We start from the raw sequence: 20,514 nt of genomic DNA on the forward strand, positions 1-20,514 counted from the left end.
ACTTGTGTTTCATTGTTACAATTTTGTAGTTTAATCGTAATTCTCTCTAAAAAAATAATAATATTTTTTTTTAATAATAATAATTTGACTTGATACTTGAGTGTGCTGGCATTCATACAAATACAACGTTCTGTCATGAAACTCCTGTACTTCATCTGCAGCACAATTTGTACAGATGTGTTTTTCCTTAGATTCATCACCATGTGTATTTAAGTTCCTCACCTTCACTCTATGATTGTTTGTTGTTGCACTTACTGTTACACCTGCTGTATTTACAAGTTTACTTTAATTTTTTAGTATTAAAGACTTTTCAATTAAATTTTATACAGAACGACCGACCTTAGTATGGAATATACAAAAAAGCTCAGATGAGCCACAATTTACAGGATTTCATTGAGAAATTCTGCCAGTCTTGCCATCACCTGCCCCTTCGACAAGGAGACCCTGAAGTCATTGTTCTGGATCGGGGCTAATTATCACCACCCTGTAGAGCTCTGGAGAGCATCTACCCCCGGTCTAGAACACACCCAGAGCCCGTGTCACCACCTTTAAGCACAGGGAAATCATGTGAGACCCCTGCAGACGGAGAGCTACCATCCGACGTGTCAGCCAGAGCCAGATGACAAGAGGAGGACAGCACTGACCCTCGCCCCAGAAGAGGAGCCCCACAGCGAGTGTTACCAGGGGTGTGAGCCCACGACACCAGAGGCTACTGGAGGAAATAGAGACTGAGGACTGACCGATGGACTTCAGTGTGAAGGTATTGACTCCCACCCATTTCATGTTCTTAATCGCTGTTTCTAGATAGCACTCTTCCAGCGTTGCGATCAAAGCCGAATCGAAAGACCGCCGTTCACCAGTTTCTGTGTTTACTAGAAGCACGCAAGCGCAACTTGGCCGCCATTATGTTAAGCCCCGCCCATGACTCTATACACGATCTGATTGGCCTGACCAGAGTTTGGCGTTTACAGCTTGACGTGTATTGAGAGTTGCTAGACGACACTCAGGGCAGATTAGATTTGCTGCCTCTAGTGTGCGTCTAGATTTCTAGGCTAGATAGCACTATGAACTGTTTGAATTATAATTTGTCAGTTTGCTCGTAATCATCATCTCTGTTTCTATACAGCACTGCGACTGTTTCATTGAACTGTTGGGTTTTGTAATTACCGTCACTGATCTCGTCAAGTCTAAATCTGCCACCATCACTGCAGAGTCTTCCTGCTTTGCCTCTGCTGGAGGTTTGCAGCCCTTCGCCATCTCTAGGAAAGTCCTGCTGTGACGTTGAGCAACCACTAGTGGTGCCTAAAAAGAGTATCCTGCAGTTGCTCTTCCAGCCTCTGATAACTTCACTCCATCTCAGCCCGTCGACCTGTCGGCTCTGCCTTGACTCCACCCACCTTTGGCTCCACCAGACACCCTAGGTTTTCTCATCCAACCGGCTCCCCCTTAGTCAGTCATCCCTCCACTTCCGCAACAGACTTGCGGGCCATCCGCTGCACTCCATTCCTCTACCCCACCTACGGCTGCAGTGGGCTTCTTCTTCCCTTCGGCTACGCCTCGGTCCTCCATCACACCGGCGCCGCCTCAAATACTTGTCACTGTGGCATCGCCTGGGTCTCCAGTGCCAGCGATGTCACTCAGCTCCATCGGCTCTCTGTCTGCGCCAGAGGATTCTTCGGCTTCATCTCTGGTTCAGTAATAGACCATAACCGATTATAATGTTACTGACCTCTTGATAATGTTATTTGGTAAATGGACTGCATTTATATAGCGTTTTTATCCAAAGCGCTTTACATTTTTGCCTCACATTCACCCATTCATACACCGACGGCGATGTCAGCCATGTAAGGCGCCATCCAGCTCATGGACACTTCGACACTAGGTCAAGTGGAACCGGGGATTGAACCACCAACCTTCTGGTTTGTAGACAACCTACATGAACCACTGAGCCACTGCCGCCCATTTGTCACGTATGTCGCAGTAGCGAGTGCGAGTAATTCAAAATGCTCCACTTTAAAAGTCGACATCTAGGCACATTTCAGCTTTTATGAACAACCCGGTAAGCACAACCTCGAGAAGACACACACTGTGTAAATCAAAGCTGATTTATCAAAATAATTTTATTTACACTTGGGCACATAAATGTGTCTCCGCAAAACGGATATAAATCCGATCTTCAGTTCCCACACTATATGCAGATTTCACATATCAGATTTCAGATATCACAGCACGTCAAAACAACAGGTGAGCTGCATTTTATTGATCATCAGCACTGGTGAGATCATTCAGTTTCTTTACTTTTTAAAGCTACACTGTGTAACTTTTTTAGTTTATTCTTAGCTAAAAACACTTAGTTCTTTCAAAAATATATGTGCTCATTAATGTATATTTACTTCTTTCAAGTAATAAAGTATTCTCGTAAGTTTATAATATGCCATTGAAATACATACGGGTGAGGGGTTTGAATGCCGGTCGCCATGTTGGCCCTCCATCTTGAAAGTACAGTAGCCAAAGAGGGACATGCCCGTAAATTCAAGCTTTGCCTTTCATGTTTTAACACTCGATGGCACTGTGTCGAATGTGAAGAGGGGGATTGCAATGTTAATCTTGGACTAAATCGGCCACCGTAGGAGTTAAAACGAAATCAGAATTGAGAGGAACAGAAACTATTATTCGCTGGATGGTCATATACCTTTACACCGCTAGATGAGGGAAAATATCACACAGTGGAGCTTTAATGAAGATGATTGTATTTTGAGCACCTATGACTTTACTTTCGGTTTAATTTGCGGGTTTGTGCGTTGGGTTGATGAAGAGATACGCAGCAGTCATATCAGGCTATGACATGACACATAGCCCATTACACGCTCTCACTAAAGTTTTTTTTTTTTCTTTAGCATTGTTGGGATGAGTAAAATGTATGTGTGGTTTGAACAACCAGATGTATTTAGACTTTATTTTTGACTGTAATGTGGCCCAGACCTCCTCCTGAAGTGGCTTTTAGTATGTTGTGTATTTGTTCTAAATGCTCCTGTTAATTGTCTTCTGTGCCCAGACTTGAGTTTGGTTTCTTTGACTTGAGCGTGTTTTCTTTGAGCAGGTAAAATTAAAGGTTCAGTTCATGACTGACAAAATTGTATACATGAGGATGCAGTGAATCGGCAATGCATCGTGATATCGAATTGAACCGAATCGATGACATGGTAATCGTAATCGAACCGAACCGTGACACCAGTGAGTCCACACCCCAGCCCAGATCTATTCCAACAACAGACATCTATTACCATGACAAATACTCTGAGTTGTCATGAACATCTTTTGAGATGAGATGACTTTATTGCACAATGTGTTGAAAGAGCCAAAAGGACACAGATGTCAGCAGGTCGTTTTCTAAGTAAACTTGTGTTTCTCTTTAAGATCTTATCTGCTGAGTGTGTGTGGCTTCAGGTGATCCACACAGTGAATCCAGTGAGCTCCAGCTCATATATAATAACAACGCTCAAAATCCCAATAAAAGAGCTCTTGTGCGCACAAACACTGTCTCTGTTCAAGCACGGTTTGTACCCCGGGTCCCCCTAAATACTTCTACGGCATGTTTTAATAGCAGGAATCCTTGGGGGCCTCAGCTTGTGTTTGGAGATTAATGAAAAAAACATTGATCAAATGCTCAAATAACAGCATGTTCAAATCTAAAGTCTGTCTTCCATTTATTGAGCTATAAACAGGTTGTAAAAATGACAGTACTTCCTACGTTTGTTGAAAAGAAGAATGCCAAGCTAGGACATAATATGTCCATGATGATAAAAGATAATACAAATCAGAAGAGTTATGAACAAATGGCTCCAAATGAAAGGCATTTAGGTAATGCATTTATTTTATTAGCTATTTGTTGAAACAATGACGAGACATCAAACACATGGAGAGAGATCTCTCCCGAATATGTCACGAGCAACATTTTTGTGTGCATAATTGTTAATGCATAATACAGTATTTTAAAGGCAATCATATAGCCTACAGCAGCATCAGACGTGCATATTGTTGCTTGCTGCCTTCACGTGCTATCGGGATGATCGTAAACACAAGTTAGTTAAAAATTGCACATGAACGACCTTTGAAGTCACTTACTTCAATGCAATGAGCTCGTAATTACGACTTTGGAAGTGGGAATTACGAAATTTTCGATAGCACGTGAAAGCAGCAATAGTGTGTGTAACATTTGCACAGTAAAAAATACTGTATTAGCAGCTCACTGGGTCTGCTTATAGGCTACGACTTCGAAAAATCATCGCGGTGTTGGTGCGTGGAGCATTTGTGGGCACACAGTGCAGAGGGGGAAATGTGAGGCAGTCAGCTTACTAGTTTTTGAGACACATCCAGACCCCTCACCGCGCGCATATCGCGCTGCCTCCTCACACAAACTTCATGATTTTCTCCTCGCGTTTGAACGCGCTGGCATCATGACAGCGTCGGCTCTATCAGTGCTCTCCGTGATGAGTTTGCTCAGTCTGGGTCATCTCTCCCAGGACTGGACGAGTCCGAACCAGGTGGAGCAGCCGAGCCACCCGCGCCCGCACATCATCTTCATCATGACGGACGACCAGGGCTTCAACGACATCGGCTACCACAACAGAGACATCCACACACCGACACTGGACAAACTGGCAGCGGAAGGAGTAAAGCTGGAGAACTACTACATCCAGCCCATCTGCACACCATCACGCAGTCAGTTCATCACTGGCAGGTAATTCACTCCATCAGCTGTTTGCATCATGTTTGTAGATGTTTACTGTAGGCTACTGGCAATCATTCAGTAATATCAAAACACCATGGTATTAACATCACTGTACCATGGTACCAGCACAGTAATATTATGTAAGGGTCATATTGTTATATTAAAGTAATTTTATTAAAGTAGGCTAATTTACTATGTCAGGATCATTCAAGTCAGCAGTTCTCAGACAGGGGCCTCAGCAAATATCTTATGGGGCCTCAAGATAACTTAAATGATTTAAAATAAGACAAAAACAGGCATTCATTCACGATTTTACTTCATTCATATCCAGACTGATCCACAACTGACTCATTCAGACCAATTATCAATTTGATTCTTCAGCACAACTGATTCAAAAAAATCCTTCATTCATTAAATCTGAGATCAGCAATACTCAGTCAAAAATATTTTGCGGTAAAAAATTATTAGAATATATATCTCGATGAACCGCATCTAAAATAAAAGTTTGTAAACAAATAAAATGTGTTAATTTACAGTGTATGCCTACAGTCTTAGATGCAGTTAATCACGATTAATTGATTTGACAGCACTAATATATGCGTGTGTACGTGTCAATTCTCACTATTAACTAGTTGCTTATTAGCATGCATATTACTACTGATATTTTGCTCACCCCCATCTCATCCTGTCCCTGTCTTTCTTTCTTCACTCAAATTATTATAATTTTTTTTGAGGGAAAACGTTCCAGGATTTTTCTCCTCATAATGGACTTTAATGGCAAACAACGGTTGAAGGTCCAAATCAATGCAGTTTCAAAGAAAGGGCTTCAGAGGCTCTGCACAACCCCAGACGAGGAATAGGGTCTTATCTTGCCAAACCATCTGTTATTTTCTAAAAAATAAACATTTACATACTTTTTAACCTGAATTGCTCATAATGCGCTGCTCTGCAACGTACAAAGGATTGCGATCACGTCTGAAATGTCACGCTAGAGGTATATGGCAAAAGTTCCACCCTCGTGTTTAAAAGACGCTTGTGCAAAGACTAATACAAACATCCTTTAGCAAAAGAAAAGGTACAACAACGGTATCGGACGAATTTGAAGTTGAAGATGGAGTGTTTTTTGGTAAAGGCCGTTTGTATTCCTCATCACACGTTCGCTTGAGGTGATACTTCTACCTACGGCTAGTGTGACGTTTCCGACGCGATTGCGCAATCACTGGCATGTCACAGAGCAGCGGAAGATTTAAGTTTAGGTTAATCATCTATTTAATAATACGCTTTTGTTTTTTTATAAAACGACCGATGGTTTGGCTAGATAAGACCCTAGATCATCAGGGATTGTACAGAGCCTCTGAAGCCCTTCCTTTGAAACTGCATTGATTTGGACCTTCAACCGTTGCCATTGAAGTCCATTATGTGGAGAAAAATCCTGGAATGTTTTCCTTAAAAAACTTAATTTCTTTTCCACTGAAGAAAGACAGGAACATCTTGGATGAGATGGGGGTGAGAAAATGATCAGGAAATGTTCATTTTGAAGTGAACTGATCTTTTAATGCCTTATTCTGCATGTTTTTGCACACAGCTCTTTAAAGTAAATTTCACATATGGAATTAACTAAGTTAAACACAAAAGAATATAAGAGAATATATTTTAACTTGGTCAGTAAAAGGTTGAGTAATACTTTTTACTAAATCAACATAACTCTGAATTAAACCACAAAGCATATGCTTTACTTAGAAACATCTGAGTAAATAACACAATGGATATTGTGTAGACTCCATATCTACATGATAAAAGTAAATCGGCTTCTTTACACTGAGACCTCAATACCTGGTGCACAAGTGACGGTAACATTTGATGGATGGGTTTTTTATATATTAATGTCATTTTGAGTTCAAAAATAAAATATCAGAGCCCCCTTTAGTTACTGCAGCCATGGCGTTCTCACCACACACGTTCTCCCGTAGAGAAAATACATCACGGAGCAAAGAGGACACCGAGCAGATTACTTTCAATATGAAACAAAGTCTCAACTTTAAAATGTAAAAGTCTTTAATGTGTTGTGATCACTGTAGCGCCTCAGGCTGCCCGTGAACCGATCATCTCTTCCTTCTTTCATTTATAGTATCAAATAAGCACGAATGAAGAATAAAAGGAATGTTGTTTCAACAATGACATTAATCTACTTATCTAATCTTGGTCAGATTGTCTGTCAATCAAATTCATGGCAAAGGGTGAATTATTCATGCCTCAGTGCATGATGGGAACACCAGAAAAGTTGAGTAGGTTTGACTTAATTTTAGAACGTTGATATGTGCGCTTTAATTTTTACACGCTTGAATTGAGTACTGAACTAACTTTAATTGTCAATAAGCTGTAATTAGGAGTTTACTGAGGCAAAACTCATTGTTAATAGTGAGAACTGGACCCTAATCTAAAGAGCGACCATATTTATAGATATATAGTCAAATGTATTTGCATAGCACTTTTTACATTACACATTATTTTAAAGCAGTGTAACAGATAATCACGATGCTAATATTTATAATATCTTAATATGTTAATGAGTACTGATTAGAGCTGGGCGATATTATAGTTACATTTTGTGATGATAAAAGCAGTTTCTACAATATTAACGATCCTGTTTAAATATAAAGCTTAATGTTAAACTCGTAATCAGTGATTAAGAGTTTATTGAGGCAAAAGTCAGTGGGAATTGGGCCTTAATCTAAAGTGCACCCATATATATATAGTCAAATTTATTTGCATAGCACTTTTACACATTATTTTAAAGCAGTGTTACAGATAATCACGATGCTAATATTTATAATATCTTAATATGTTTATGAGTACATTTAGCAGATTAGAGCTGGGCGATATTGTAGTTAAAGGGATAGTTCAATTTGAAATAAAATTTTGATATGTTTTAGCTTACCTCATGGGCATCCGAGATGTAGGAGTATTTGTTTCCCCAGTAGTTTCAATTTTGATCATTTTAGATCAAACCGTTCTTGTCTGTGCCTCACATAATGCAGGTCTATGGTCACCACCTCAAAGAGCACACACAGAGAAGTCCAAATTAAACAATCCCCCATCGTAAGTACACACTGATGGCCTAAGACACGAAACCACCGGTTTGTGTGAGAAAACGAACAGTATTTACATCGTTTTTACCTCTTGTATGCGCGTGTGCGTGTTTCCTGTTGTGACATTCGCGCGTTCTGGCTTTAGTCTGCGCAAGCGCGGAAAGCGCCGGAAGTGGTCTCACATTCTTGATCAGTGTATTCTATTTCAAATAAATATGGTTGTGAAAAAAATGTAACGTTGTCTGCAGGGATGGAAATTAACTTTTTTGTCCACCGGCCACTGTGGCTGGTGGATTTCAAAATCTACCAGCCACTCAATGTTTTAACCAGCCACTTTCTTGTTTATAACCCACAATGTGTAACTGCACGTGAAAATTAATACTACAAGCTCTACAATACTTAAGCTGTTTATTTAATCTCAAATCTCAAAGAAATATTGACATTTTTTCTTTCACTCTTATACACACACAAACCATGAACTGATATACATTTCATTAAATGAGTAGGGCTCTGTGTGCTCTTTTTTTTTTTTTTTTTTTTTACCTGGATGTGGCATTTGGATGATTTGTGGTCTTTTATGGCTTCCAGTTTTAGGTTTTTAGTACCAACAATGAAACTACTAGTTTTGACGACATCTGAAGCGTGTTGACGACATACCGAGCAGAACATTGTCAGGGATGCACCAAAATAAAAATTATTGGCTGAAACCGAAGCACTAAAAGAAATTATGCCAATTATCCGTTGCATTTATGACTAATGCTATGACTGAGTAACTTTACTAAAAATCAAGGCATTGCAATTGCATTAATTAATATTAAAGTTTCAAATAATAAATCAATTACAAATTATGCAAATATTTATTTAGCACATTTCAACAACCCACAGTATAAATTATAAAATAAAATTCAAACTAAATTGTTTAGCTCGACCTCACTCATGTGTAGCCTACATTAAATAATAATGTACAGGTCTACTGGCCTGCAGAAAGGTACAGAAATTGAATAAAGTAATCAAATGTAAAATAACTGCATATTTAACTGTTTACATGAAAGATTAATCCTTACTAAACTTACAAAAGCTATTCAATCAAGAGCAGTGAGTGATGTCCTTTTGTTTGACATTAAACATAGCAGTAAAGGCTACTTCCCCTTTAAGACCTAATAGAAGGATATGCTCTTCTTTCACGACTGTATAAAGTTCACTTAAGGCATATTCAGACTATGTCTGCTAGAATACTCATCAAGATGAACATGTTGGCATACTTTTTGTGCGAGTTTGTTTGTTTAAGCATAAGACTTGAAAGAGAACTCAATATTTGCGCGCTGTGAGACGGGTGCGGGCTTCCGGATGACAGTGACGGATCTTCTCTCAGCGCGAGCACGAGTTCTTATTCGCGTCTTCTGGCACCATCTGGGTAATGACGGCAAAAACGACTGGTCATATTCGGATATACAGCCGCACTCGCATGCACTGAACACAGTTTATAAAGAGGGGAAACAGTATGCTATTTTTATTTACCCGCCACGGTGGCCGGTAGGTGAAGCGAGTTTACCCGCCACAACTCAAAATCACCCGCATTTGGCTGGTGGCGGGTGCTAATTTCCATCCCTGGTTGTCTGTTAATATATCGAAATCTTCTTCCATTGCGATGTCCTGTACGTCTAAATATGTTTAGATCTTCACAGTAAAGGGAACACTTCCCAAATTTCTGTGTAAACAATGAGAGACGTACACGCGCGAGAGATCCACGCACGCTCACCCTCGGATCAGTCGGACTTGGTGATGTACAAGAGGTAAAAACGATGTAAATACTGTTTGTTTTCTCACACAAACCGCTGGTTTCGTGTCTTAGGCCATCAGTGTGTACTTACGATGGGGGATTGTTTAATTTGGACTTCTCTGTGTGTGCTCTTTGAGGTGGTGACCATAAACCTGCATTATATGAGGCACAGACAAGAACTCAAAATTGAAACTACTGGGAAAACAAATACTCCTACATCTTTAGTGAACTATCCCTTTAATAAACGGAATAATTAAATATGTACGTAAACTATTAAATATAATTGACCAAATAACCAATTGGCATTCTAACCTAAATTCTACATTATGATTAGATGGAGTCAGATTAAGAAGAATTGGAATTAAATCCTTTATGCCCAACTGATGACAGAATGCACAGCGACCTTCACCCGCCATCGTTAGCCTCCATTGGGGCGGTTTGGGCGGCCTTACAGTACTGATGAGAGCTGGGCGATATTATAGTTACATATTGCGATGATAAAAGCAGTTATATAGCAGCTATATATCGGAGCACGCATGCAATGAATACATCTGTATATGAGTTCTGGTCCATTAATTTTCCCTTCCTCCTCCGCTCTAGATATCAGATCCATACGGGTCTCCAGCACTCCATCATCCGCTCCCGGCAGCCCAGCTGTTTGCCCTTTGACCTCCGGACTTTGCCGCAGCGGCTGCAGGATGCGGGATACTCCACACACATGGTTGGCAAATGGCACCTGGGCTTCTACAAGCGCGACTGTCTACCGACCCGCCGCGGATTCCACACGTATTTCGGCTCTCTGACGGGCAGCGTGGATTATTACAGCTACAGGTCGTGCGACGGGCCGAGAGTTTGCGGATTCGACCTTCACGAGGGCGAAAGAGTGGCGTGGGGTCAGGGAGGACGTTATTCCACGCACTTATACACGCAAAGAGTCCGGAAGATCCTCGCCGCGCATGATCCTTCATCCCAACCTCTCTTTGTTTTCCTCTCCTTCCAAGCCGTACACACTCCGCTGCAGTCCCCGAGGGAATACGTCTACCCGTATCGGCGAATGGGAAATGTGTTTCGCCGGAAATACGCCGGGATGGTTTCTTCTGTCGACGAGGCCGTGCGAAACGTTACGTATGCGCTCCGAAAGTACGGATACTATAAGAACAGCGTCATCATTTTTTCAACTGATAACGGCGGACAGCCTCTGTTTGGAGGCAGCAATTGGCCTCTACGGGGAAGAAAGGGAACGTACTGGGAAGGAGGCGTCCGTGGGATCGGATTCGTGCACAGTCCGCTGCTAAAACGCAGAAGAAGAGTTAGCAGAGCTCTGGTTCACATCACCGATTGGTATCCGACGATCATGGGCCTTGCAGGAGGGAACGTTTCCCAGATGGAAGGGCTCGACGGATATGACATGTGGGAAACCATTAGCAATGGGAAAGAGTCTCCACGGTTGGAGATCCTTCATAATATTGATCCGCTTTACAACGCCGCCCGGCACGGATCTTTAAAAAACGGTTACGGGATCTGGAACACAGCCGTACAGGCGGCGGTTCGAGTCGGAGACTGGAAACTCTTGACGGGAAATCCCGGATACGGAGACTGGATTCCTCCTCAGATGCTCGGAAACTTTCCCGAATCTTGGTGGAATTTGGAACGGCACGTGGAGCCGAAGAAATCCCTGTGGCTGTTCAATGTGGCGGACGATCCGTACGAGCGCTACGATCTCGCAGAGGGACGGCCAGACGTGGTCAAGCAACTTTTGGCTCGGCTTGCGTTCCACAACCGGACCGCCGTTCCGGTCCGCTACCCTTCGGAAGACCCCAGAGCCAATCCCAGCCGAAACGGAGGAGCCTGGGGTCCCTGGGAAGGAGACGGAGAGAACTGGGAGGCGTTTAATCTCAGAAAGAGGAAAGTCAAGAAGCAGAAGCGGAAGTTCTGCAAAATGAAGTCATTTTTTCGGAGACTTAATATTCGAATGATGTCGAACAGGATCTGAATGAACACGTGAACTATCACAGATGCTGCTGACAGCGACGTGCTGGTACTTTAGGATCTGCCCGGTGTGAAGAAGTTACCGTGGTCACATTCACTTGAACCATGTGCTTACTTGATTTTTAAAGGGTTACTTCAGCGATCAGCATATGGCTTTGTATCAGTAGAAACCCTAGAGTATATTCAAATGATCGTGCTCTCCCCGATATCCCCCTGAGACGAGAGATTTATGTATTTTATTTATGGAAAAAAATCCTCAGATGACGCAAATATCGTCAATTTGTGTCATCGGAGGATTTCTTGGCCAAACACTAAAGACTACAGCCAATAGAGGAGCTATTTCCGCATGTTTTCAACCGGTCAATGGGGGGTGGGATCACACTCCCAGCACTCGGCTCAGGCATTCATGTAAACGGAGCGGCCGGCGGAGCAAAGTGAGTGTTTTAACTTCTCAGATTAATTCCTATGAAAGTTAAGCTTCCAAAAGGCATGAAGTGAAAACGCTCCAGACTGAACACGCGCTGAGAACGACTGCCGTGAGCACGGACCATAGACCGTAAAAAAATATGGAAGACTCGACATCATCCGTTTCCGCTTGGCAGATTTGAAGCTTTCAGGCGGCCTGCACGGCGCGGACATCTTGGGACCGAGTCTGCGCAGTAGCGATTTCGGGACCGGAGTTGCGCAGTAGAGCGCAGGAAGTAGAGCAGGAAGTACAGTCGCGATATCAAAAGCCCGCCCACACTCTCGCAGATGCAGAACAATTAATCATGTTGGTGTGAAATAAACAGTTATGGAAATGTAGAAATTAAAGCTAAAGCTCCAATCTGCTCCCAAAAATTTCGAAAAAAGTCCGTTAGTGCCTCAGTGACAACTTCACTCAGAGAAGCCGTCAGTCTCAGCTGTCAATCATGACGTCACACACCCCGTTTTTATAGCATCAAATAACTAACTAAAACTAAACTTATTATAAAAACGAACATTTGAAATGAAATCATCGTGATGATAACTGCCTTCAGTGACATAAACTAACTTTGGGGAAAAAATATTTGAAGTGTAATTTTATTGTTTAGTTTGCCTCCCGTCCATTAGAAAACACAGAGGGGCGGCTATACTGGGACCGGTCACCGGGGGGCGAACGAGGCGCGAAAGCTTCAGTAAATGAGAGGGAGACTCCAGGCTTGGCACGGACGCGTTTACCTCAGCTCTCGTGATGAATGTACGTAATCTGACTCCTGCTGCGTTTGTGCTGTGACTCTTGCTCAGCTCACTCACATTATATTGAACACACATAAATTTAACTGAAATAAATGATTTTATGAAAATGAACACGTGGGAAAGTGATCCTGTAATCTAGTAGCGGTGGCTTTGGGAGTGGCCTCGTAGGGCAGCGAAGCATTCTGGGAATTGTTGTCTTTCATCCCCATGAGACGAAAATACATTTTCTGTCTTTTCTCAGTCTAAAAGGAAACAAATTCAAAAATAATTTCACATCTCTACTACATTAATGACCCATTTTAAACACAAAGCCTAATGCTAAATCACTGAAGTAACTCTTTAACCATCGACATAATTTCTTTGACCCCTGCGCTTTCTGATAATGTGACCTCGAATCCCTGTGCAATGAGTGTGAAGTGTGTTTCGTATCCTCCCAGATCTCATATTTGTTAAGTGTTAACTGCTAGACCGAGTAAGGGAATCTGTTCAGTTGTTTTGAGCTTGTCCTGTATGTGATTAACTTTGTCTGTTTTGCTGCTTGAATCTAGTTTTCGAGTTTTTATTATATATGATAACAGTTCCTTTAAAATAAACTCATATTCTCTTGTACTAAGGCTAATGCAGTTTCTAGCCCTTCGGTGGACACCTGAGATTTCTTCATTGAGACCAGAGGACAAATAAAAGTGTGTACATTTGTTGGCCTCACTATAACTGGTTTCTTGATTTTGCCTGTTTAGCTACAGGAACACTGGCTAGGCCTTCTGGGACTGTGCTATACAGAATAAAGGTCTGCTTGTTACGTGTGTGTGTGTGTGTGTGTGTGTGTGTGTGTGTGTGTGTGTGTGTGTGTGTGTGTGTGTGTGTGTGTGTGTGTGTGTGTGTGTGTGTGTGTGTGTGTCAGAGAAACGGGCCTCTCAGGTGTGGGCGCCAGACTCTAAGAAACTTCTGACTCTTCACCGCTTCACTTATGCATTTAAATGTAAAGTATTCTAAGAATTAGTTTTATTTATTTAAAAATGTTAATTATTCTAAGAATTAGATGTATTAATTAATTAATTCATTAACTGTTTTAAGAATTCTAATAATCCATTTTATTTATTACATTTTTTAAGTATTCTAAAAATTAAATTAAAAGAATTCTAAGTATTAGGTTTATTTATACACATATCGATACATAATTTATATAAATAAACCTAATTATATATAATTTAGGAATATGTTTAATGAATGGATTAATTCAATGTTTTAATTATTCTAATAATTCGTTTTTTTAATTAAACGTTGTAAGTATTCTAGTATTTAGATTTAGTTATTAAATATTGTTATTTAAATGTTTTAAGAATTCTATGAATTGGGTTAATTTTTTAGGTATTATAAGAATTAGTTTTATTTATTGTCAAGTCATGTATTTAAGTATTCTAAAAATTAGGCTATTTTATTTATTTATTTTTTTTTTTGTTTAAATAGTCTAAGAATATATTTATTTGTTTAATGTGTAAAGTATTCTAAAATTAGATGTGTTTATTTATTTAATAAATCAAATGTTTTAAGAATGATACAAATTGTGTTTATTTATATAATTAATTAACTAAATGTTTTATTGTTTATTTATTTTCTTAAAATGTTTAAAGTATTCTAAGAATTAGGCTAGTTTTATTTATTTATTTAAATGTTTTAAGTATTTTTAAAAATAGATTTAGATTTTTATAAATTAATAGTCTTAAGAATTCTAGAAATGGGGTTATTTAATTAAATCATTAAATATTTGAAGTATTCTAAGAATTGTTTTTTGTTTATTTACTAAATATATAAATATAATAATGTATATATATACCTCATATCACTTTTGAAAGGCATCACTAAACAAATGTCAATAAATACAGTTATGAAGTTAATTCAGAACATGGAAAAGGGTGTAAAAGAAAAAAGAAGTAAAGGCTCGTTTGGCATAATAGTGTACTATCGTTTGTTGTTATTTATAAAAGCGGGTTGGCAAGAAAAGTGTCATTTATAAAGGCTGCTGTTCATAAACTCTCATCACTGCATCCTGTCGTGCCACATCTGAACACTGGTTGTCGCTGTTCTGTCGTTTTGATCAGGCGCATCCACAAGTCATTCAAAAAAATTAATAAATCCATTTCATCCACAGCATAATCCTCAGTGAATACATATATGATATTAAAACAGAACTGATGATATCTGTTTGATATCTGTCCCTTTAACTGCATGTCTTTATCGTAAATATTAAATATTTAACTTATCAATACAACTCATCAAAACAACTCAATGATCTATATCTTCTGTGTATAATTCATATCTTTTGTAGCTTGATTTGTAATATTGGTCTGTCACACCCGCGCGCGCTCCCGCTGGTGAAAGTCTGTACAAAGGTGAACAACTCGGGTCACTGCGAGTCAAACACGCGACCAATCAGAGGCCTCCTAACAGTCATTCTATTCGTACGGCGCTTCTGATTGGCCGAGAGAACTGAGCCCAAACAAAACGGAAAAAGTAGTAAACGCTCGCCGTCAGACAAACACGTGCGATTAACGGGAGAGCTCGGTCCGTACAGGTCAGTAGAGCCGGTCTAAAGGTCATGTGTGCTTCTTGTAGTGTTTTATTAATAGTTGATAATTACACGCATCCCATAATAGCAACTTTGCAAGCTTTGCGAACATATCCGTGATGCATATGGACAACAGAACATGTGTGTGAAACTGAAATATGACACTTATGAACTCAATGATTTGTTTAGTGTTTAATTGTTGCTGTTAGGAAAGGTCATTTAATAAGTTGACGAATGTCGTGTAGTGCACTCTTTGCATGCGGCATATATGTGTTGAATAGTGAAAGATCTTGGTGTGTGAAGTAGAGACACGTCATCTGTCATATGTGTGTGTGAGTGAGACTGTAAACTATGACTCAAGTTCTCCGTTGAACCTCTAAATGCGTTCCTCAAAGCTGGAATTAGAGATGATACATGTTCTCATAGAAATGTGTGATCATTAATCTGTTTTTATTGAAGGTCGTCTTGCATAAGATCTATCGTGTCCCCTTTGACCTTGTTCTGGGGCAACAGCCATGATGTTTCTGTTTATTGTCTTCATTCCCAGCATCCCTCCTACCTGCAGAAATCACCTGTGCGTGTAAATGAAGGTTTAGTATTAAACCAGCTTTTCACTGTTTTACCTTTAGGAGAATCTCTCTTTCATTTTTTAAGATCTGCCGCCATTGTGAAGCCGTACACTATAATTATAGATTGTCTTTTACCCTCATTGTGGTTTCATCATGTTTATGCAGCATTTTTGTTTTTCTTTTTTAGATAATATCATTCATGGGTGCTTTGGTATATGAAAGCTTCTACCATGGAATTAAAAATAAATGAGGGAATTAAAAAAGGCAATTTTGAGAGAGAAAAAAAAGATATATATTGAGAAAAGAGATATATATTGTATTGTTGTTTTAACGATCTGACCTTTTCAAGTATAACACACACACACACACACACACACACACACACACACACACACACACACACACACACACACACACACACACACACACACAGACAGACACACAGACAGACAGAGAGAGATGCACACACAGACAGACAGAGAGAGATGCACACACTAAGTCAGGGGTTTTCAAAACCCCTCACGGTTTTGTTCAAATGAGATGAAAGTATTCAAAAAGAACAGATGCACGCACTGAAAAGAGTTCGACCAGTTTTCTATTTGAAAACCAGCAAACAACAAATATATCAAGCAGCTCTATGCGCTTTTTAAAGCAAGATTCTCTGTGGGATTTCCTTCCTTATAATGGCCATCGTCAATAGCAACACATAACGCATAAATATTAATCATTTGGTGCAAATATAATCTCCAATATTATCTCTGTATTCTCACCATTGTTCGATCAGCTATGACGCATTCAAATCTAGCATATTTTCTGAGTCCAAGCAGTATCCTAGTGAAATAATGCTTATCCATATTTTCATATGATTTGACAGTTTATTTTATTAAAAATCAAAAATACAAAAGGTTTGCATCATACCTGACACTTAGATGAACACTTCACAGTATTTAGATGAATCATGCAAGGTGATTTACTAAGGTTTGCGCTCGTCAATTTACTGGTGTTTGTGCCATTATTTACCAGCCAATAAAAGCACGTCTTAAAGCTCCACAGTGTGATATTTTCCCCCATCTAGTGGTGTAAAGGTATATGACCATCCAGTGAGTAATGGTTTCTGTTCCTCTCAATTCTGATTTCGTTTTAACTCCTACGGTGGCCGATTTAGTCCAAGATTAGCATGGCAATCCCCCTCTTCACATTCAACATGGTACCATCGAGTGTTAAAACGCGAAAGGCGAAGCTTGAATGTACGGGTATGTCCCTCTTTGGCTACTGTACTTTCAAGATGGAGAGGCAACATGGCGACCGGCATTTGAACCCCTCACCCGTATGTATTTTCAATGGCATATTATAAACTTACGAGAATACTTTATTACTTGAAAGAAGTAAATATACATTAATGAGCACATATATTTTTGAAAGAACTAACAAGTAGGGCTGTCAAAGTTAACGCGTTAACTCAAAATAATTTTAACGGCACTAAATTTATTAACGCGCGTTAATGCAGCACACATTTTCTGTTTGATCCATGGCATAGCCCGTAGTTGGAAAAAGTGAGAGCAGTCATAGACGCAATGATGCAACAGCAAACATTAATAGGGAAAGAAAAGGGTTGACTTTAACATTACTATTCTAAACCAAAAGTGCAGTTTTTGCCTACAAGCTACCATATTTTCTGTTTAATTTTTATTAGACTCCAGGTCTATAAGAAAGAAAAGTGTGTTTTTTCACTGAGCACATTCTCTGCAGTCCAAGCGCGATGCACTGAAGCTCACTCTCGCTCATATCTGAGGTAAATCATTAACACCATCACCACTTACAGTAGATGTGTTTTATTGAACTAAATATATTAGAGTCCGCAACAAACGAATGCGCAGGTTAGTTTTCTGAACAAGAGCGCTCCCGAGTCCGTCTTCTTCACAATGTCCAAGTGAATCGCGGCACACATACAAAATACTGGCAGTTCAACAGGGAACGCGGATCTCTTAAAGGGGCCGCACTATATTCCTACTCGTGGAATATGGACCTCCTCAGGTATGTTGTGCGCTCCCAGGTCCGCATGACAGCTTTCACATTACCAATTTTTCATACGAACTGTGCCCTGCTCTGAATTAAACTGCCAGTGTAAAAACTCCCTTTATATTCTTAAAATTAGAGAAATCACATTATTCTTAATTTTTAAGTTTAGGTTTAAGAAACATGAACAATTTCTTTGATAAACATCTCTGACCTTTGATACGTCTCGTCTTCATGCTGTATTGATTATTATTGTTTAAGTATGGTTTCACTAATAATAAATGTACATTTGCATAAAGCATGCATATTTGTCCAAATCCATGTTGATTAGAGTATTAAAAACTTAATTTAAGATACATTTACAATTGCTAAAAATGTGCGATTAAATTGCGATTAATTGCGAGTTAACTCATGACAGTCATGCGATTAATCACAATTAAATATTTTAATCGATTGATAGTAGGGCTGCACGATTTGGGGAAAATATATATTTGCGATTATTCTGGATAAAATTGCGATTGCGATTTAAAATGCGATTATTGTTATTATAATTTTTTTTACAAATGTAAAGTGTGTGTGTATATAACATTTTGTGTTTTTATATTAATGTGACTAATAATAATTATTTTGATTATTATTACTGCTAAAATATTTTAAAAAATAAGACGTATTACCATTACAATAACATTTTCATAATTACAAATAAAGAGTATGTCAGAATAAATATAACAATGTAATACTAATACTAATTATTATTATGTTTGTAATATTTAAATTCAAATTATTCAAAGTTTTTAATTCATACTGAAAGCTAGAGGGCGCCCTTGAGCGGAAAACGCCACATTTGCCTCAGAGAAGTAATGACGTTCTGTAAACAGAAGATAGAGACGCTTTGATTAAAGATGACGACAATAAACACGACTGCAGCAAAATGTGGTGTATTTGAGTTCTTCAAGCCGTCAAAGGTATTTTCATAGTAATAACTAATAAAGTATATTATAATGCGGTGCTGATTGACATAGAATACTATAAAATAAAGCATTGTCTGCATCACTCTGATGAGAAGCCACATCAGCTCACACACACTTGACTGACGATATGAAGTGAGGTAAACATGTTATTAAACGTTGTCTTTTGCTGAACAGGTTTATGAGCGCTTCACTAGTTTGTGAAGATGTTTGACTCGTGTTGCTTTTTCAAACGCACGTTATAAGCGACTCAAACTCTCAGTCTTTCAGACTGAGCAGCGTTACTCCTGACCACAGAGCCGCTCTTCGCTAACACATTGGACATTTATTTATTTAATTTAAATCGCAGCCTTTGAGCTTTCATAATCGCACACAAGCCAAATCGCGATTGCGGTTCGATTTCGATTAATCGTGCAGCCCTAATTGATAGCCCTAGTTTTTAGCTAAGAATAAACTAAAAAAGTTACACAGTGTAGCTTTAAACCAGACGCTAACAGGTGGATAATGTTGGTCAGTATGGGAATGATCCGGCTGCGTCTGTGTTCATTCATTTGCTTGTCAGTAAGTCGTCAGTAGATCACGAGCTGAAATGTCCACTCCCATCGGTGCTTTTCTGGAATTGAGCTTTCACGCTGGTTTACCCTGTTTAGTAAATCTGGTCCATAAACTTGGAAATGTGAGAGTCAATTATGAGATGTAAATTTGGACTTGCAAAAAAAAAAAGACAGAATTACGAGTTATGAACTTAGAAACGTGAGAAAGTCAATTGCGAGTAATAAACTTGGAAATGTTATAAAAACATTGGAACTGCAAGGGAAAAAAAGTCAGACTTGTGTGTTTATATCTCAGAATTACATTCTCCGAATTGTGAGTTAGTTATAAAGTCTGAATTGTGAGATAAAAAGCTATAATTTCCCTTTTCTTTTTTTATTCTGTGGTGGAAACGAGCTTCCATTCGTTGGTGTTCTTGCAGAGCTTGTTTAGTTTGGTCATTGTGCTGCTAATGAACAGGTTAGGTGGAAACTCAGCTCTTGGAAACGGTCGCCAGGACAAAAGGCATGTGCCTGTAGCTCACATCTGTTCATCTTTATTAATAATCAATGCTGTTGATTGTTGTATCCATTCATGCATTTTGTATGAAGGTCAAAGGTTTATAAGGCATGATATATTTTGTCAACAAACTCAACCTTTGTCCTGATCAGTCATGTGACAGATCATGAAGATATCACAAGGTCAGGCTGAGTTAACCCAAATGTGCGTTATTATGCTTTTTAAGTTGTTTTATAAGCGACCTGGAGACCCATGATGCAACAAGCTCACCCGTGTTTTGATTATGCAGCCTATTACTGTAGTTTAAGCTGCCCGATAGAACGATAAAATCTGCTGATTGACTGATCGATATTTATTTACTGATGCTCATTGCAGAGGCGAGCGCTTCCTGCCTCGTTCATCCTCATTGGAACTTGTCATTGTGTGTGTGTGTGTGTGTGTGTGTGTGTTTGAGAGAAAATGACTGTGTGATCTGTGATGCAATCTTGTCTGCTGATTGAGTTTTGAAACTATGTAAACAATAGATTAGTAGAGCGG

At 39.4% G+C, this 20,514-nt stretch overlaps 2 protein-coding genes across 2 annotated transcripts in view; both read left to right on the forward strand.

Moving 5' to 3' along the window:
* Positions 1–4,313: 4,313 nt before the first annotated feature.
* arsia (arylsulfatase family, member Ia) lies at positions 4,314–13,417 on the forward strand. The gene is made up of 2 exons (XM_067456693.1): positions 4,314–4,741; positions 10,202–13,417. The coding sequence occupies exons 1-2, from the start codon at positions 4,458–4,460 to the stop codon at positions 11,592–11,594; spliced, it is 1,677 nt and encodes a 558-aa protein (XP_067312794.1). The 5' UTR covers positions 4,314–4,457; the 3' UTR covers positions 11,595–13,417.
* A 1,873-nt stretch (positions 13,418–15,290) lies between these two features.
* The window catches only part of acsl1b (acyl-CoA synthetase long chain family member 1b), a 38,130-nt gene continuing 32,906 nt past the window's right edge, over positions 15,291–20,514 (forward strand). Inside the window, exon 1 of the mRNA XM_067458080.1 lies at positions 15,291–15,380. The gene's annotated coding sequence lies outside the window, so the exon portion shown is untranslated. The remainder of the gene's footprint in view (positions 15,381–20,514) is intronic.

This window comes from Pseudorasbora parva, chromosome 11, assembly GCF_024679245.1.
Source record: "Pseudorasbora parva isolate DD20220531a chromosome 11, ASM2467924v1, whole genome shotgun sequence".
NCBI lineage: Eukaryota > Metazoa > Chordata > Actinopteri > Cypriniformes > Gobionidae > Pseudorasbora > Pseudorasbora parva.